Source organism: Hyperolius riggenbachi, chromosome 7 (genome assembly GCF_040937935.1).
Source record: "Hyperolius riggenbachi isolate aHypRig1 chromosome 7, aHypRig1.pri, whole genome shotgun sequence".
In the NCBI taxonomy this organism is placed as follows: Eukaryota; Metazoa; Chordata; class Amphibia; order Anura; family Hyperoliidae; genus Hyperolius; species Hyperolius riggenbachi.
In genome coordinates, this window is record NC_090652.1 from 299,977,894 (window position 1) to 299,995,736 (window position 17,843).

At 49.9% G+C, this 17,843-nt stretch overlaps 1 protein-coding gene across 1 annotated transcript in view; it reads right to left on the bottom strand.

Annotated features, from left to right (window-relative positions):
* Positions 1 to 5,872: 5,872 nt before the first annotated feature.
* Positions 5,873 to 17,843, bottom strand: part of CATIP (ciliogenesis associated TTC17 interacting protein) — a 30,919-nt gene continuing 18,948 nt past the window's right edge. The window contains exons 6-10 of the mRNA XM_068247108.1: positions 16,835 to 16,999; positions 12,082 to 12,203; positions 10,600 to 10,676; positions 8,431 to 8,519; positions 5,873 to 6,110 (exon numbers count right to left, since the gene is read on the bottom strand). Of these exons, the coding sequence (XP_068103209.1) occupies positions 5,895 to 6,110; positions 8,431 to 8,519; positions 10,600 to 10,676; positions 12,082 to 12,203; positions 16,835 to 16,999 (669 nt within the window). The 3' untranslated portion in view covers positions 5,873 to 5,894. The remainder of the gene's footprint in view (positions 6,111 to 8,430; positions 8,520 to 10,599; positions 10,677 to 12,081; positions 12,204 to 16,834; positions 17,000 to 17,843) is intronic.

A 17,843-nucleotide genomic window follows, 5' to 3' on the forward strand; every position in this document is an offset into this window, starting at 1 on the left:
TATGGGCCCCTTATGATCAAACTTGATTGTAAGTAGACGGCATGCTGGAAAATATTGATTGAAATACATGGCTGTGGAGTCACAATCGGAGTCAGAGAGCAATTTTGCATACCTGTAGTTTGGAGGTTTCATAAACTGACTCCACAGCTCTGAAATACTCAGGGGTGAAACTAGGGGGGAGTGCAAGGGGCCCTGAGCTATATGGTGTTCCCTACCACTACTTCACTCCCTCTGATAAAGGGGTACAGCCTTCAGATTAGGTGTATTTGTGGCTACACTTGTTATGGATGTGGAGATTATGATGTCTACATTAACAGGCTCTAGCAGGATGTTTTTTATAAGTCAGCTTGTCATTAACCTCCTTGCCGGTTATCCCGAGCTCAGCTCGGGGTAACCTGCGCAGGAGGATTTCTCAGGCCCCGCTGGGCTGATTTGCATAATTTTTTTTTCCTACACGCAGCTAGCACTTTGCTAGCTGCGTGTGGTACGCGATCGCCGCTACCTGCCGAGCCGCCCCCCCGCCCCAGACCCCTGCGCAGCCTGGCCAATCAGGGCCAGGCAGCGCTAAGGGGCGGATCGGGATTCCCTCTGACGTCACGTCATCCCGCCCGGTCGCCATGGCGACTGGGGAAGCCCTGCAGGAAATCCCGTTCTCAACGGGATTCCCTGCATACTCTGATCGCCGAAGTGGGTGGGGGGATGCAGCCGCTCAGCGGCTATCATGTAGCGAGCCCTGGGCTCGCTACATGATTTAAAAAAAAAAAAAAAAAATTAAAGTGCAGCGTTGCCTCCTTGCCGGATTTTTTAGAACGGCAAGGAGGTTAAGTGGTTAATGTCTCGTAGGTACAATGGAAAGCAGCAGTGCCCCATGTCTGTGTACAGAAATACTTAAAGGGGCACTACAGTGAAAAACTGTAAAATTTGTACAAACATACAAATAAAAAGTAATTTTTTTTTCCAGAGTAAAATGAGCCATGCATTACTTTTCTCCTATAATGCTGTCACTTACAGTAGGTAGTAGAAATCTGACAGAAGCGACAGGTTTTGGACTAGTCCATATCTTCATAGGGGATTCTCAGCAAGGCTTTTATTCTTTATAAAGATATTCCAGAAAGGATTTAAATGATGCTGGTCAGCTTCCCTGCTCGCTACAGGTTTTGGCAGTTGGACAGGGCAACTGCCATTCACTATGTGCTTTTGAAAATCAATACATCCCTGATAATTCCCTATAAAGAGATGGACTAGTCCAAAGCCTGTCACTTCTGTCAGATTTCTACTACTTACTGTAAGTGACAGCAACATAGGAGAAAAGTAATGCATGGCCCATTTTACTCTGGAAAAAATGTACTTATTTGTATGTTTGCACAGATTTCAAATTTTACAGTGTTTTTTTTTTTTTTTTTTTATGTAGTGCTCCTTTAAAGAGACCCTGAGCAGACATTGTGGGTATGTATACATATACATACCCATGGCTATTAAAGAGACATTCACTTCACCCTTAAAGTACTGAGGTAAGATAAATGTGTATGTACAGTGCCAAACACACAAATAACTGGGTCTGTGCCTTTCCCCCCCCTGCCAGAAATAGTTAAACATCATGTATGCAAGAGAGTGTTTCTTCCCTCCTCCCCCCACCCCACCCCCAGGTCAGGACTGGGTCGAATCATAGTGTAACCGGCACTGATAAACAATCACAGCCATAAGACACTTTCCTGTCAGTAAATGGCTTTTTAGGGCCTGTTCACATCTAAAAACCACAAACTGTTTTGCGGAAGTGATTTTAACGCGGAAATAATAACTGGACACTGCAGCAGTTTTGGAGCGATTGTGATTAGCAGCATGCTAATCACAATCGATAAACGGTAATTGCCAGCAAACCACTGCATGCAGAGCGTTTGCGGTTAACGCTAACCGCAAACGCAGCAGTAATAACACTGCAATTTGCTACAATGTGTAGCGTTTTACAAAACCGCTAGCGGTTTGCCTTGAGTGAGAATCGCACGATTCCCGCTCAGGTGTGAATGGGCCCTGAGAGCAGGAAAGAGTCAATAGTTCATAGATTTTAGCTCTGGCATACTTCAATGCATGTCATTGAGCAAAAAGAATGATATCCTAGTTTTATTTTATATTTAAATCTAAAAATGACTTGAAGCACTAAAAACTAGGAGGATGGATACAATTGTTCATCTTCACCTCAGATGTCCTTTAAAGCTAATGGGAACTGATTTAGAAAATAAAAAAAAGTCAGATACTCACCTAAAGAGAGGGAAGGCTCGGTCCTAATGAGCCTCCCCTCTCCCAGTCCCGCTCAGGATCCCCCGTAGCAGTATTCGACCAGTTCGGTCAAATACTGCCACTTCCGCTGCCGAAGGAAGGTTTCGGAAGTCTTCGGGAGCACTCGGGCTCCCGAAGACAGGCCGCTCCATACTGCGCATGCGCCCTCTATGATGCGCGTGCGCAGTATGGAGCTGCCTGTCTTCGGGCTCTGCTCCCAAAGACTTCCGAAGTCCCCTGCGGCGGGGGATTTGAATGGAGGATCCTGAAGGCACCGGGAGAGGAGGGAAGGCTCATTAGGACTCAGAGCCTTCCCTCTCCTTAGGTGAGTATCTGACTTTTTTTTTTTTAAGGATGGGTAATATTGGCTTTAAGTAAGCACTCCTGCTCCCGGGCTGGCTGCTATAAATTCCATTGTAACAAGCGACTCTTGACATAGTTGTGCTCTGCCCCGGAACAGGAAAACTGTGGGTCCTCTTTGTGCAGGATTCCTGGCTCCCTCTACCGCGTGTCATATTGTGGTTCACATACAGAAGGGAGGAACCCGCAATGTAACTTATAGCAGCCACCTGGAGAGCAGGAGTGCTTACTTAAAGAGACTCTGTAACGACAAAAACCTCCCCTGGGGGGTACTCACCTCGGGTGGGGGAAGCCTCCGGATCCTAATGAGGCTTCCCACGCCGTCCTCTGTCCCACGGGGGTCTCGCTGTAGCCCTCCGAACAGCCGGCGACTGTGCTGACTGTCAGTTCAATATTTACCTTTGCTGGCTCCAGCGGGGGCGCTGTGGCGACTTTCGGCACGGAAATACCCGATCTCCGTCGGGTCCGCTCTACTGCGCAGGCGCCGGAAACTTGCGCCTGCGCAGTAGAGCAGACCCGACGGCGATCGGGTATTTCCGCCTACTTCGGCGCCGACAGCCATCAGAGCGCCTGCGCAGGAGCCAGGAAGGTAAATATTGCGTCACGGCTGTACGGAGGGCTACAGCGAGACCCCTGAGGGACGCAGGACGGCGTCATTAGGATCCTGAGGCTTTCCCCACCCGAGGTGAGTACCCCCCAGGGGCCGTTTTGTCGTTACAGTTCCTCTTTAAAGTGAATCTCCAGACTAAAAATCTACTCCGCAGCACTATTTTAATGAACATAACTAGTGTGACAGTATGTTTGTTTAGGCTGAAGCTCCTCTTTAAAGGAAACCAGAGACAACAGGTAAGTGCCTTTTTATACATACCTGGGGCTTTCTCCAGCCCCATGGGCACGGATCGCTCTCACGCCGCCGTCTTCCGGTACCGGGTCCCGTCACTTCCTCCAGTTGCGGCCAATGTGTGCAAATAGCGCATTTCACTTGCGTCAGACTGGCCGCGGCTGGAGGAAGTTACGGGACCCGGTACCGGTGTTGTCTCTGGTACACTGTAAGGGGCTGGTGGGTGTCTCCTCTTGACTGTAGCTGTGGGTATGCTTACATGCATACCAATGGCATCTGCTCGGGGTCTCTGCTCTCAGCATCTTCAGTTTCAGTTCCATCTATATATATATAATAGACTAAGTGCCTCAACCTTCAAACAAGAAGAAGTACTTTGCATGAGAAAATTTATGCGTGCTCAAACACCAAGTTTAAGGCCTCTTTTCCACGGACTGTTGAGCTGTGTGCTCAGCAAGCAGTTACCAGGCAGCAGCGAGCAGTTACCAGGCAGCAGCGAGCAGTTACCAGGCAGCAGCGAGCAGTTACCAGGCAGCAGCGAGCAGTTACCAGGCAGCAGCGAGCAGTTACCAGGCAGCAGCGAGCAGTTACCAGGCAGCAGCGAGCAGTTACCAGGCAGCAGCGAGCAGTTACCAGGCAGCAGCGAGCAGTTACCAGGCAGCAGCGAGCAGTTACCAGGCAGCAGCGAGCAGTTACCAGGCAGCAGCGAGCAGTTACCAGGCAGCAGCGAGCAGTTACCAGGCAGCAGCGAGCAGTTGTGAGTTTGAGAGCCATTTCACTGCCTATTCACAGTCCATGGAAAAGAGGCCTTACCCTAGCAAGTCTGACATTGCAAATCTGGCCTAATTGGCTATTCATGAGGCAATGCTCATGCAAATGCATGCACAAACCAATACCACAAAGCAGTCACCCTGCTACATGCTACATTAGCACTTTCCGGCTTAGTGCACACCAGAGCGGTTCGGCATCGTTTTGCGATCCACTTGCGGCTGCGGATACGCTTGGGTAATGTATTTCAATGGGCTGGTGCACACCAGAGCGGGAGGCGTTTTGCTGAAACGCATACTCCCGAGGTGAGGCATTTTTTGGATTGCGGAGGCGTTTCTGCCTCCAATGTAAGGTATAGGAAAAACGCAAACCGCTCTGAAAAACGGCAGTTCAGAGCGGTTTTGCAGGCGTTTTTGTTACAGAAGCTGTTCAGTAACAGCTTTACTATAACAATATATGAAATCTACTACACCAAAAACGCTTTACAAAACCGCAAAATGCTAGGTGAAATGCTACAGAAAAATAAGAAAAAGCGTTTCAAAATCTGCTAGCATTTTGCGGATCTGCTAGCAGTTTTTGGAGTGCTCCAGGCCTCCAGGAGCGCCACGGGGAGGATTCCCAATGCCCCCTTTTTATACAACTGGGGGGACCGCAGGGTCCCAGGCTCTCTCACTGCCTGGAAACCACAGCAGCACCCCGGAGGGGGAGGCTGGGTGGCGTGGACGACCCCCCCCCCCCCCCCCCAAGTGTGGCCAGCGCCGGGGAGAGCCGTCTGCACCCACCTCTCAATATTAAAAACAGGCACTTACCTTAACGTCCATTGCGTTCTGCTACATGCGCATTAATTTGGGGGCACCACATGAGAAAGGAGAGAAGCATGGGTCACCCCGAGCTTTAGAGCTCAGGACTGGCTCACATACAGCACTCCAGAGGGGGGGGGGGGGGGGGGGGGACAGGCGCACTCACTCCAGGGTTCACACCACCGGAGCAAGCCATCCACCACCTGCCTCCAAAGGATACAAACTGCACAAAATGCTTTCCATGAGAAAATGAATGCGCATGTAGCAGAACCCAACGGACGTTAAGGTAAGTGGCTGTTTTTATTATTAGCAGGTGGGTGCGGACGGCTCTCCCCAGCGCTGGCCACGCTTGTGGGGGGGGGGGGGGGGGGGCTTGCGGCTGCGCCACCCAGCCTCCCACTCCGGGGTGCCGCTGTGGTTCCCAGGCAGTAAGAGAGGCTGGGACCCCGCAGTCCCCCGGTTGTATGGGGGCATTCGGAATCCTCCCCGTGGCGCTCCTGGATAGTGCTAATGTAGCATGAACTAATACCCGCAGGGCGATTGCTTTGCAGTATTGGTTTTTTTACCCTGCATAGTTTGGCATGCGAAAGCAAATGCATATTTGCATGAGCATTGCCTCATGAATAGCCAATTAGGCCGGATTTGCAGAGCCAGACTTGCTAGGGTTAAACTTGGTTTTTGAGCACGCATACATTTTCTCATGGAAAGCCTACTTCTTCTTGCTTCAAGGTTGAGGCACGTACTCTATTAGATAGATAGATAGATGCGGCGTATGCTACGACGCGGGTTGGCTAGTATACTATATACTTGTATGGTGACAGACAAGCATAGATTGTAAAGCAGGACAATGTTTATTATTTGGGGATGTTCTGGAATGTGTTAGACCTCTTGGACGATCGGAAACTGTCGCCTCTCTCCTCAGCCAATGAGAAAGGAGCAAAATACTCTGCAGCGAAGGTGAAGACGTCCTCCGGTTTTCTGAGCAGCAGAAACTGCATGAAGTCGCTCAGGAGAATCTTCATATCCGGGTGTCGGGCCAGAAATGTCCTGTGATCTGAGATCAGCTCCTCCTGCAACACAGAAATGCTATTAGCGCAAGACGCTATTGCGGGCTGGAAGGCGAAGAAAGCTTTGCTTAGCCCGGGCCACGCAAGCGCAGTTGCTGTCGACTTACAAGTCGGTGGTAACAAAATGCACCGCAGCAGGAGAATGGAGGCTTGTGGAGGACCGGTACAGGACGGCTGCTGGGGGCTTGGAGAACGAGCGCTGTAATAACAGTGCAGGAGATTTGGGCGCACCCATAGACCGTAATAGGAATTACGGCTGTGAGTAACTTCAGTGCCGTCAGAAGACCGAGCTGAAGTTACTTATAAAACCCTAGAATTCGGCCTCCAGCAATAGCTGGAAGCTGAATTATTTCATTCCCCATCATCCATGGCGGCCTGGAGGGGGAATAGTATTTATGCCGCGGGGACCTTGTGCAGGAGCAGCCATATATCGGCAGTATCCTTCGCCCAAGTCTCCCGGCGGCCAATTCATACCTACGCTTGGGGAAGCCCCAGGTAACAAACTTTTTTTTGTGACATTACAGTTCCGCTTTAAGGCGGGGGTGTCCAAACTTTTTAGGCCAAGGGCCATATCACTGTTCTTGAGCATCCTAGGTGGCAGAGCTAGTGAAATGAAGCGAAATGTTTGCTGATTGCCGCTAGGTACACTATGCCTGTGACATTTTGTCAAACAAAACATTTCCACTGGAAATAACCCATATACTGTGTGCAGTTAGCACAGTGGCATCCATTTATCAGTGGCTGCTAATCAATGGCTGTTACTGCTGCTGGCACAGTGGCTGCTGCTAATCAGTTGCTGCTGCTTGCATAGAGTCGGCTGCTAATCAGTGGCTGTTACTGCTGCTGGCATAGTGGCAGCTGCTAATCAGTTGCTGCTGCTGGCATAGAGGTGGCTGCTAATCAGTGGCTGTTACTGCTGCTGGCATAGTGGCAGCTGCTAATCAGTGGCTGTTACTGCTGCTGGTATAGTCATGGCTGCTACTGTAGAGAGTTTTCGGGGTTGCCAGAAAAGGCTAGGCGTGCCGCATTTGGTCCCCTGGACTAGACTTTGTGTCACGCCCAATGCAGAAGTACAATTGACATTCGGGGACAGTGAACAGGTAAAGTATTTACACGCACGGGCACCCAGGGGATAGCCAACTGTGTGTGTGTGGGGGGGGGGCAGCAGCAGCTGGGGGCACAAGGCAGAAATCATGCTGAAATCTATTAGAAATTGGCCTACAGTGTAAATAGGCAGCCGACAGATTAAAGAGAGATCTCTCTTGGTCGAATCTGCCCATACCTTGCAAGATGTATGGGCACCGATTTCTCTAATGATGCACCCTACACAGTCATCCAGCCCTCGTAGTTCTGGGTTAGAAGCACTGGTCAGAGCTCCACTTTAGATCTGTGATTCCTGGATAGGGATGATCAAACCTATGCAAATTCTTCGGAGTTTATGCATATTTATGCAAATATAGCAGCTTGAAAATGGACCAATCAATTAAAACCTAAGTTTAAATTGATTGGTCCATTTTCAAACTACTACATTTGCATAATTTCAGAAGAATTTTGCATCTTATTGATCATCCCTATAGCAGGGGTGTCAAACTCAAATACAAAGTGGGCTGAAATTTTACACTGGGACATAGTCGCGGGCCAACCTCAATGTCCTATTGCTCCCCTATGCAGCTCCCTGGTGTCTAGTGGTCCTCCTCCAACCCCTATAGTTTCCCAGTGTCTAGTGCCCTCCCTCCCCTATACAGTTTCCCGGTGTCTAGTGGCCCTCCTCCCTCTCCTTTACAGTTCCCTGGTGTCTAGTGCTTTCCCTATTACATATAGCTTCCCTGGTGGTCTAGAGCAGGCAAAACATGTTGCAAAGTTGTGAAACCACTAAGGGGGCCAAATGTAATGGCTCTGAGGGCCAGACTTAGCCCACTGGACGGAGTTTGACATGTATGATGTACGGCAATAAGCACTTTTTTTTATTTTAATGAAAAACACATTTCTGACCTCTGCTTAGGATTTATGGCCGGCTTGAGGTTGTATTAGTGTAACAATAGGGAGAAAGACCACAATTAAAATACATACCCCATTAGAGGGAAGTCTCTGGATAATTCAAAGGCGTCCCCACTGACCCAGTGCAGGAAATCCCCCCCCCCCCCCCCAAAAAAAAAACAAACTAAAAACAAAATTGGGGGTGCTGACAAGCTCTTCCATAGGGGTCTGTATGAGAAGCAGTGGTCTCCAGGATGATAGTCTCTGGAGGATGTGTGCTTCCCTCTATCAAGGTAAGTATCCAACTTTTCCCTCGATTAAAGTCACAGGTTTGCTTTAGATTCACCTTTCTGTCCAGAAACTCAGATCGTAGCTCCGCATCCTCCTCCCAGTTCAGCGGCTTCTTCTCAAACACGGGCTTCGGGTCTTGTTCCTCTGTAATCGTGGATGTAACATAAATGGAAACATAATAAGTGCTTATCTGGGTCCCCAGCATAAGATACACCCCTCAGACTGCGACCACCAAGATGGGCATTAAAGGGAACCAGAGAGGAACGTAAAAAAAAAAAAAAAAAGCTTTTATACATACCTGGGGCTTCTTCCAGCCCCATAAGCCTGGATCGCTCCCACGCCGCCATCCTCCGCTTCCTGGATCGGTGGGACCGGGTCCCGTCACTTCCGGCGGACGCGGCCAATTGTCCGCATCACAGGGGCTCCCTCCATACCCGTACGCATGCGGCTGCGCAGTATGCAGCCTCACACGTACGTATTATGGAGGGAGCCCCGTGTGATGCGGACAATTGGCCGCATCTGCCGGCCATGACGGGACTTGGTACCGGCGGATCCAGGCAGCAAAGGACGGCGGCGTGGGAGCGATCCGTGCGTATGGGGCTGGAGGAAGCCCCAGGTATGTATAGAATCTTTTTCCTGGGGCCTCTGGTTCCCTTTAAGTGGCTGCTAATTCTGTCTTGCATGCAAATTTGCATAGCTTTGAAAGTGGATTTGATTGGCCCGATTGCAAACTGCATACAATGGTCTCAATTCACTAAGCATTACCGCATTCGAAAAACAGCTCATTTTACAGATCGCCTCCCCAAATTCCAATTCACTAAACCTATTACCGCGCTGAAAAGCAAAATTACCAACTTGTGTGGCAAATACTTCAAGAAATTGCAATTCACAACAAAATAAACCATTTGGTAAAAGTGTTTGGTATTTATCTCCATCCCTAACTAGCCGGTAACTCACACTCTCCATGCAGTAACATTGACAAATGTAGCAGATAGCCAGTAGGGAGAGCCACACAGCCATGCTTCTCACCCCATTTGTTCCGATGCACTGGAGGGCGGGATCTCAGAGGAGTCAGAGCAGGAAAAGGCCTTTCTGTATCCCTTTAGATGTGCATACCTGTATACTGGTACACAGAAGAGCTCCATCTAGTTAGCACGTATAAAGGGATGCGGGGGATGCACTGGACAGACAATAGAACGACTCATGCACAGACTTGTAAGAGAAGACTGATAGCTTCCTGCCTGACCTGCTCCACAGCTGCTGAGACTACCAAGCAGAGCTTTGTGAATTGAAGCATGTTTTTTCTGTATTACCAAACTTCTACCGCATGCAGGAAATCTTAGTGAATTTGGGGGGAAAAAAAAAACCTGTAAAATACCGAATGCTGTATTTTACCGACCTAAATTATTTATCGAACTGCCCTTAGTGAATTGAGGCCAAAATGTTTGTTTAATCTCTGCCTAAAGGTGGCCATACATCAGGCGACTTGGCAGCCGATCGACTATCCGATTCGATTATTATCATCGAATTGGATAAAAATCGGTGCCGCCAAGTACATGCCCGACAGACAATGCGTCCAATTTCGGCCCCGAAATTGGCTGCATAGTTGATTGCGCCTGCTGCAAGATGTTGGGCTGGTTTGCTCGATCAGATGCATGGCGGGAGCGGTGCGCAATTTCGCAATGATTAACGAACACAATGAAACCCGTGGCGCTGTCCCCCCAATGATAAATGTCCCCCCCCCCAGGTGCAATGTATACATAACCTTTCCGCAGGCTCCGGGCTTATTCCGCTGTGCATACGCACGCTCTACATGGTTTCCTAGTAAGGAGCGCACGCATGACATCAGATGTCAAAATGCAGCCACGTTACTAGGCAACCACTTGGCGCGTGTGTATGAAGCATAGAGTGCGCCCGGAGACTAGCGGAGGCGGCGGAAAAGTCATGTATACACCGCACCTGGGTGCGGGGGGGACATTATCATTAGAGGAGACAGCGTCAGGGTGGCGGCGATGTGAACGTATGCAGCACACAAGGCCAATTTCCGAGAGATTTCATGCTGACAATGATCGGGAATTGGCCTGTGGTGTATGGGCAGCTGACAGATCTCTATCTTATTAGATTCGATAAGAGAGAGATTTGTCTCTTGGTCGAATCTGCCCATCATCGCTAGATGTATGGCTGGCTTAAGATATGTTTGTTTACTCTCAGATTGTCTCCTCACCTGGCTCTGATAATATGGGCATCTCCATGAGTCTGACCGCCACGGGGGATCCCACCTGCACCCGACTGGCCAAATGCCTAAAAACACACAGAAAAGTCACATGATGAATACTGTATTTTTATTTACCGCTTGGTACTGAGCTGTCCCTCACTGAGCCTTCATGGTGGACACCATTCTTCCCATACAAATGCTCCCTCCTGCTCTCCACCCACTCCCCGCCTACTCCTGTCTCATCCGGAGGTCCGGATCTCTCTGTGATGTATGCATGACGCTAGATTCTCAGCACTGGTGGCTCCGACCCGCTGAGAACCTGCGAGGAACCTCAGACTGCAACACCTATTCTAGGTTCACAGTGCGGCCAGAGCGGTTTCAAGAAACACTGAAGTGAGTCTAAATTTTCTTTTTTCCATGCAGTTATGTGAAACAGTATAACCCCTGCTAAAACGCCGCTATCCCGCGGCAAAACGAGGGGGTTAATACCCCCCAAATCCCCCCTGCAAAATCCACGACTTTCTTGGTCGTGGATTTTGCTGCTCATGTAGGCAGAGCTTTCAGGTGCAGCTCTGCCTCCATACGTGCCAATCGCTGCACGGATCTCCGCCTCTCCCCCGCCCCTCTCTGTGAAGGAAGACAAGAGGGGCGGGGAGAGGCGGCAATCAGCCGGGATTGACTCGCTGAGAGGCAGAGCTACAGGGCTTAGCTCTGCCTCTTCAGGAAGCGCTCCCCGGCCACCACGGAGGGGATTTGGGGGGTAAAAACCTCTCGTTTTGCCGCGGGATAGCGGCGTTTTAGCCGGGGTTATACTGCTTCACATAACTACAAGTTAAAAAAGGGACTTTAGACTCACTTCAGAGTCTCTTTAAAGGCGTGCGGCATCCCAGCGCACCGCATGCAGAGCGTTACCACAAAACGCTTGTTAACAGTGAAGCATACTCCATTAACTGTCTATGAGGCAATGCGCAGATAATGTGTCCTCCTTGAACCATTGTCCGCAGTGAAAATTGTTTCACCACCGGGTTAATAACTAATGGGGGATTTATTTTATTATAATATATGTAGGTGTATTTTTACTTTATGACCACTAGATGCTCCCACACTTTATTCCTATGTACTGTGAATAGCACACAGAAAGTGTTATGTATGGGTTTTTACTTTCACTTTCAGAATGACCACTGGCATCTCGCTAACACTGGTGATCATTCGTAATAGCCGCTTTGATCGGCTTTGGTAACACATGTTCCCATTCACCAATCAGTGTACTGATGGAACCACATGGGGGGGGGCGTTCGCAGTGAAGTACGTATAAATAGGACCCTGGAGCTGAGATGGAGTCTCAAGAGACGTAGATATACTGTCGCCAAACAGAGAACTGGTTAATAATCATTTAACTTATGGAAGGAAAATGTCAGCTTCTGGTGTTGCCTGCTGGTAAAGCCCCAGCCTAGGAAAGAATGCGATCAGGTCTAGTACAAGATGTTGTACCCGTCTGGCAGGAAGTAGTATTGCCATGTGACCGGGATGTCCTCAGAATGGATCGTCCTCTCCAGGCCATAAACTTCCACGCTGTCTTTCCCGATCACCTGGGGTCTCCACCCGAGCTCTCGCTGCAACACACACAAGACAGGAAATGGATACAACTGAATGTATTCACCAACGGACTCACCTTTCACCCTTAAAGAGAACCCAAGGTGTGTTTAAAGAATGTTATCTGCATACAGAGGCTGGATCTGCCTATACAGCCCAGCCTCTGTTGCTATCCCAAACCCCACTAAGGTCCCCCTGCACTCTGCAATCCCTCATAAATCACAGCCGTGCTGTGAGGCTGCGTTTACATCTGTAGTGTCAGTCTCAGCTGCTCCCCCGCCTCCTGCATAGCTCCAGTCCCTGCCCCCGTCCCTTCCCTCCAATCAGCAGGGAGGGAAGGGATGCAGGCGGGGACTGGAGTTCTGCAGGAGGCGGGGAGAGCAGCAGACTGACACTATAGAGATAAACACAGCCAGCTCTGACAAGCTGTTTGTCAGCAGCGTGGCTGTGATTTATGAGGGATTGCAGAGTGCAGGGGGACCTTAGGGGGGTTTGGGATAGCAACAGAGGCTGGGCTGTATAGGCAGATCCAGCCTCTGTATGCAGATAATATTCTTCAAACCCACCTCGGGTTCTCTTTAAGCCCCCTCTACACCATGTAATTCCGCGTGCGAACGAATTAGATTGGTTTGATTAAATCCGACATTCGGTATTCGATCGGCAGTGTAGTCAAGTTTGCATAGTTATCAATGCAAAATCGACTACACTACCGATCGGACATGTCGGATTTAATCGATCCAATTGAATTCGATCGATCGCACGCGGAATTGCATGGTGTAGAGGGGGCTTTAAAGGGCAACTGAAGCGAGAGTGATATGGAGGCTGCCATATTTATTTCCTTATAAGCAATACCAATTGCCTGGCAGTCCTGCTGACCCTCTGCCTCTAATACTTTTAGCCATAGCCCCTGAACAAGCATGCAGCAGATCAGGTGTTTCTGACATTATTGTCAGGTCTGTAAGATTAACTTCATGCTTGTTTCTGACATTGACACTATTGAATCCTAATAAACCAGCAGTGCTGCCGGGCAACTGGTATTGTATAAAAGGAAATAAATATGGCAGCCTCCATATATTTCTCACTTCAGTTGTCCTATAAAGGATAACTGCACTTACAAACAGAGGCAGAGGTTCGGGAGGCGCCAGCCTCTGGGCACAGACCCCTGAGGTGCACCTGTCATCATCCAACCTCCACCCCGGTTGCATTTCCTACTCTCGCTGTCAATTTGGGTCCCTGCACAGGAGGGATGCTAGTATACCAATCCCAGAGCCCCCAGGGAAACTCCTCAAACTCCTATTGGTTCGCAACAGACCAATGGGAATCGTCTCTCCTCAGAGAGGATTGTCATTGGTTCAAAGAATAGTGGACCAATGAAAATCCTCCTTGAGGAGGGACGATTCCCATTGGTCTATTGCAAACCAATGGGAGGCTGAGACGCTTCTGCTGGGGATTGTTATACCGGCATATTTTCTGTGCAGGGAGCCAAATTGACGGTGTCAGTTGAGAAAGCACGGCGACAGGTACAGATCATGTGGCAAATGGAACAGAAAACCGGATGGAACACTGATGCCCAATGTAACAAAATTATCCATTTAAAGAGAACCCGAGGTGTGTTTAAAGAATGTTATCTGCATACAGAGGCTGGATCTGCCTATACAGCCCAGCCTCTGTTGCTATCCCAAACCCCACTAAGGTCCCCCTGCACTCAGCAATCCCTCATAAATCACAGCCATGCTGTGAGGCTGTGTTTACATCTGTAGTGTCAGTCTCAGCTGCTCCCCCGCCTCCTGCATAGCTCCGGTCCCTGCCCCCGTCCCTTCCCTCCAATCAGCAGGGAGGGAAGGGATGCAGGCGAGGACTGGAGTTCTGCAGGAGGTGGGGAGAGCAGCAGACTGACACTAGAGATAAACACAGCCAGCTCTGACAAGCTGTTTGTCAGCAGCTTGGCTGTGATTTATGAGGGATTGCAGAGTGCAGGGGGACCTTAGGGGGGTTTGGGATAGCAACAGAGGCTGGGCTGTATAGGCAGATCCAGCCTCTGTATGCAGATAATATTCTTCAAACCCACCTCGGGTTCTCTTTAACCTCCTTGGCGGTATGAAAAATACCGCCAGGAGGGAGCGCAGCAGGTTTTTTTTAAAAAAATTTTTTTTTAATCATGTAGCGAGCCGAGGGCTCGCTACATGATAGCCGCTGCTGAGCGGCACCCCCCCGCCCGCTTCGATCGCCTTCGGCGATCTCCGATCAGGAAATCCCGTTCATAGAACGGGATTTCCTGGAGGGCTTCCCCCGTCGCCATGGCGACGGGGCGGGATGACGTCACCGACGTCACTGACGTCGGGACGTCATTGGGAGTCCCGGGCCACCCCTCGGCGCTGCCTGGCACTGATTGGCCAGGCAGCGCTGGGGTCTGGAGGGGGGGGGGGGCCCGCGCCGCAGCAGATAGCGGCGATCGCAAAGGGGCCGGCGGCGATCAGAGTGCTGGCGCAGCTAGCAAAGTGCTAGCTGCGTCCAGCAAAAAAAAAATTATTAAAATCGGCCCAGCAGGGCCTGAGCGGCACCCTCCGGCGGCTTACCCCGTGTCACACACGGGGTTACCGCCAAGGAGGTTAAAGGGCCACTATCACCAAAAAAGTAGGCATTTAAAATCTGACAGAACCAACAAGTTTTGGGCCAGTCCATCTCCTCTCAGGGTTTTCTACAGCATTTCCTGAACAGCAGTTGCAAAGTCTAATTGACAAAATAGTGTGCAAGTGATTAGGGAGGCTGACTCGAACACAAGGAATTCAGAGCAGGAGATTTGGACAGCAGCCGGCGCCACCATAGACCGTAATAGGAATTACGCCTATAGCACTGCACAGTAATTTCGGTGCCATCAGAAGACGGAGCTGAAGTTACTTTTAAAACACTGTAATTTGGCCGCCACCAATAGCTGGAAGCTGAATGACATCATCGTGGACCTGGAGGGGGAATAGTAATTAACGCTGCCAGGACTTGTGCAGCAGCACATATTGGCTGTATGCTGCGCCCAAGTCTCTCGGCTGCGATTTCTCTCTTACGCAGCCGGCTGGTATCTTACTATTTTGCCAGTTGAACTTTTGTTCAGGAAATGCTGTTGAAAACAAAGAAAACCACGAGAATCCCCCATGAGGAAATGGACTGCCCGGAACCTGTCAGTTCTATCAGATTTAACTTTTTTTGCGATAGTGGTTGTTTAAATGGAAAACTGATCAGTTTTTACAGGATGAGTTTTCTTTATCCGGTACAGTATGAACCCAGCCTTAGGGCCCTTTTGCACAGCGCTGCGATTCAGTTAAATCACAAAACGCTAGCGATTTTTAAATCGCTACGTCTTCTAATTAACATAGGAAACTCGGTAAGTATTTTCCACTATCACGATTCAATTTTGTCCATTTTTCCCCACGTTCAGGAGCAATTATTACCACAAATTTACAATGCCACTGCATTGCGTATGCAAAATCGCGATCACCTAAAAAAATTTGTGACAAATCGCAATCACTATTTAGCGATTGTGATTGCTAGTGGAAAAGGGCCCTCAAGCTAAGTACCCACATTGCGAATTTTCGCATGAATGCGCAACATTGGTACGTATGCGTGAAACCACCCTGGCGTTCTATTAAGATCGCCAGGGTGGCTGCGGGAGGGTTTTTTTTTAATAAAAAAAAACTATTTCATGCAGCCAACTGAAAGTTGGCTGCATGAAAGCCCACTAGAGGGCGCTCCAGAGGCGTTCTTCTGATCGCCTCCGGCGGCCAGAAGTAACACGGAAGGCCGCAATGAGCGGCCTTCCGTGTTTCGCTTACCTCGTCGCCATGGCGACGAGCGGAGTGACGTCATGGCCGTCAGCCGACGTCCTGACGTCAGCCGCCTCCGATCCAGCCCTTAGCGCTGGCCGGAACTATTTGTTCCGGCTGAGCAGGGCTCAGGCGGCTGGGGGGACCCTCTTTCGCCGCTGCTCGCGGCGGATCGCCGCAGAGCAGCGGCGATCAGGCAGCACACGCGGCTGGCAAAGTGCCGGCTGCGTGTGCTGCTTTTTATTTCATCCAAATCGGCCCAGCAGGGCCTGAGCGGCACCCTCTGGCGGTAATGGACGAGCTGAGCTCGTCCATACCGCTAAGGTGGTTAAACAAATAATGTTTTGTGGCAAACAGAGATTACAACCATTATGTCGGCAGTGTTTGCCTAGAATTTTTTTCCAGCTGGGTGGCATGAAAAAGTAGCCGGTTGGGGTGAGATGAGAGAATGCAGGGCCTGTGCACAACTCTGCTTACAGCATAGGAAGAGGAGAGCTGATGACAGTTGGGTGGTCACCAAAACTAGCCGGGTGGAGAACCCGGCTAAAAGAGCCTGGGGAGAACACTGGTCGGTTCGGATCTTTAAGATTCCTGGCAACTCCCATGCAAAGTGCCGCAATCGTCCGGACACTCGTTCGCGCCCATTGTGTGCCGTCGCATGTTCCGTGGGTAGGAAGATGGATCGGGGACCGCTCATTAGTCGGGTCGCGTCGTTGAGGATTGCCCGATCCATCTTGCGGAGAGTGTTCAAATTGTCCTTGTTTTTATGCAGAGGTAGCCATTAGCTAACAGCAGAATGCAGAGGATGTCCCTGCATGTCACACTGAGATACTCACGTAGGATGAGACACACAAGTTCATCTCGCCATCGAAGGTCAGGAAGTTTAGCTCTTGTATGCTCCGCCTCCTGGCCAGCAGCCGCATCAGCAGCAAGTTTGAAGCCTCCGATACAAAGCCGCTGAGTGCGCTGAGGTCATGTGACCACGTCTGATGCTGTATTTGCTGCAGACAGAGGACAGCAATGTATCTATTACTGCATGTATACCCATCAAATATCTTATTGTGGTGGGCACAACCCCTCCATTCATGATTCAACCAATCTCGCTCTACACCTACGTACCTTCTAACGCCTCTGTAATTATTTATAGCCAACTTAGTCAATTCAGCGGGGTTGATTCACTATAACAAATAGCACACACACAAAAAATGTGCACATGACATAAAACGCAGCCTTTCATGTTATGTGTGCACCTACCCTAATGTGATTGGACCCGCAGGGGCTCAGGGCAGGACAAGTGGAGCTCTCGTCATTGCCAATTAGCAGGCATAAGTTCGTAGCGCTCGCTATGCTACTCTGATAAGGTACGCAGGGCCGGATTTGTTCTCTTTACTGCCCTAGGCCACTGTCACCAGCTGCCCCCCAGTATAGGTAGCGAGATGACCCCTCCCCCCTAGTATAGGTAGCCTGACACCCTATTTTAGGTAGCCAGATGACTCCTCCCCCTTTCCCTCTAGGATAGGTAGCCAGATGACTCCTTCCCCTTTCCCTCTAGGATAGGTAGCCAGATAACTCCCTTAATCTCTCCTTTTCCCACTCCCCCCCCCCCTTTCAGTATGTAGCAAGCACATCTTCACACCGCAGCAGCCATCAGTGTCACTCATTTCTCCACTCGTCTCCAGTGCAGAAGCTTCCTCTTCCTTTCCTTAAAGAGACTCTGAAGTCTCTTAAATTCCGCTTTTTATTTTAAAAATGTGTTTAACATAATTCCCCTAACTAAAATGCTGCATCCCTGTGGCTGTAATCTAACTAAATCGCCCCTAACTCCCCGGGGGGCAATCCGGGCAG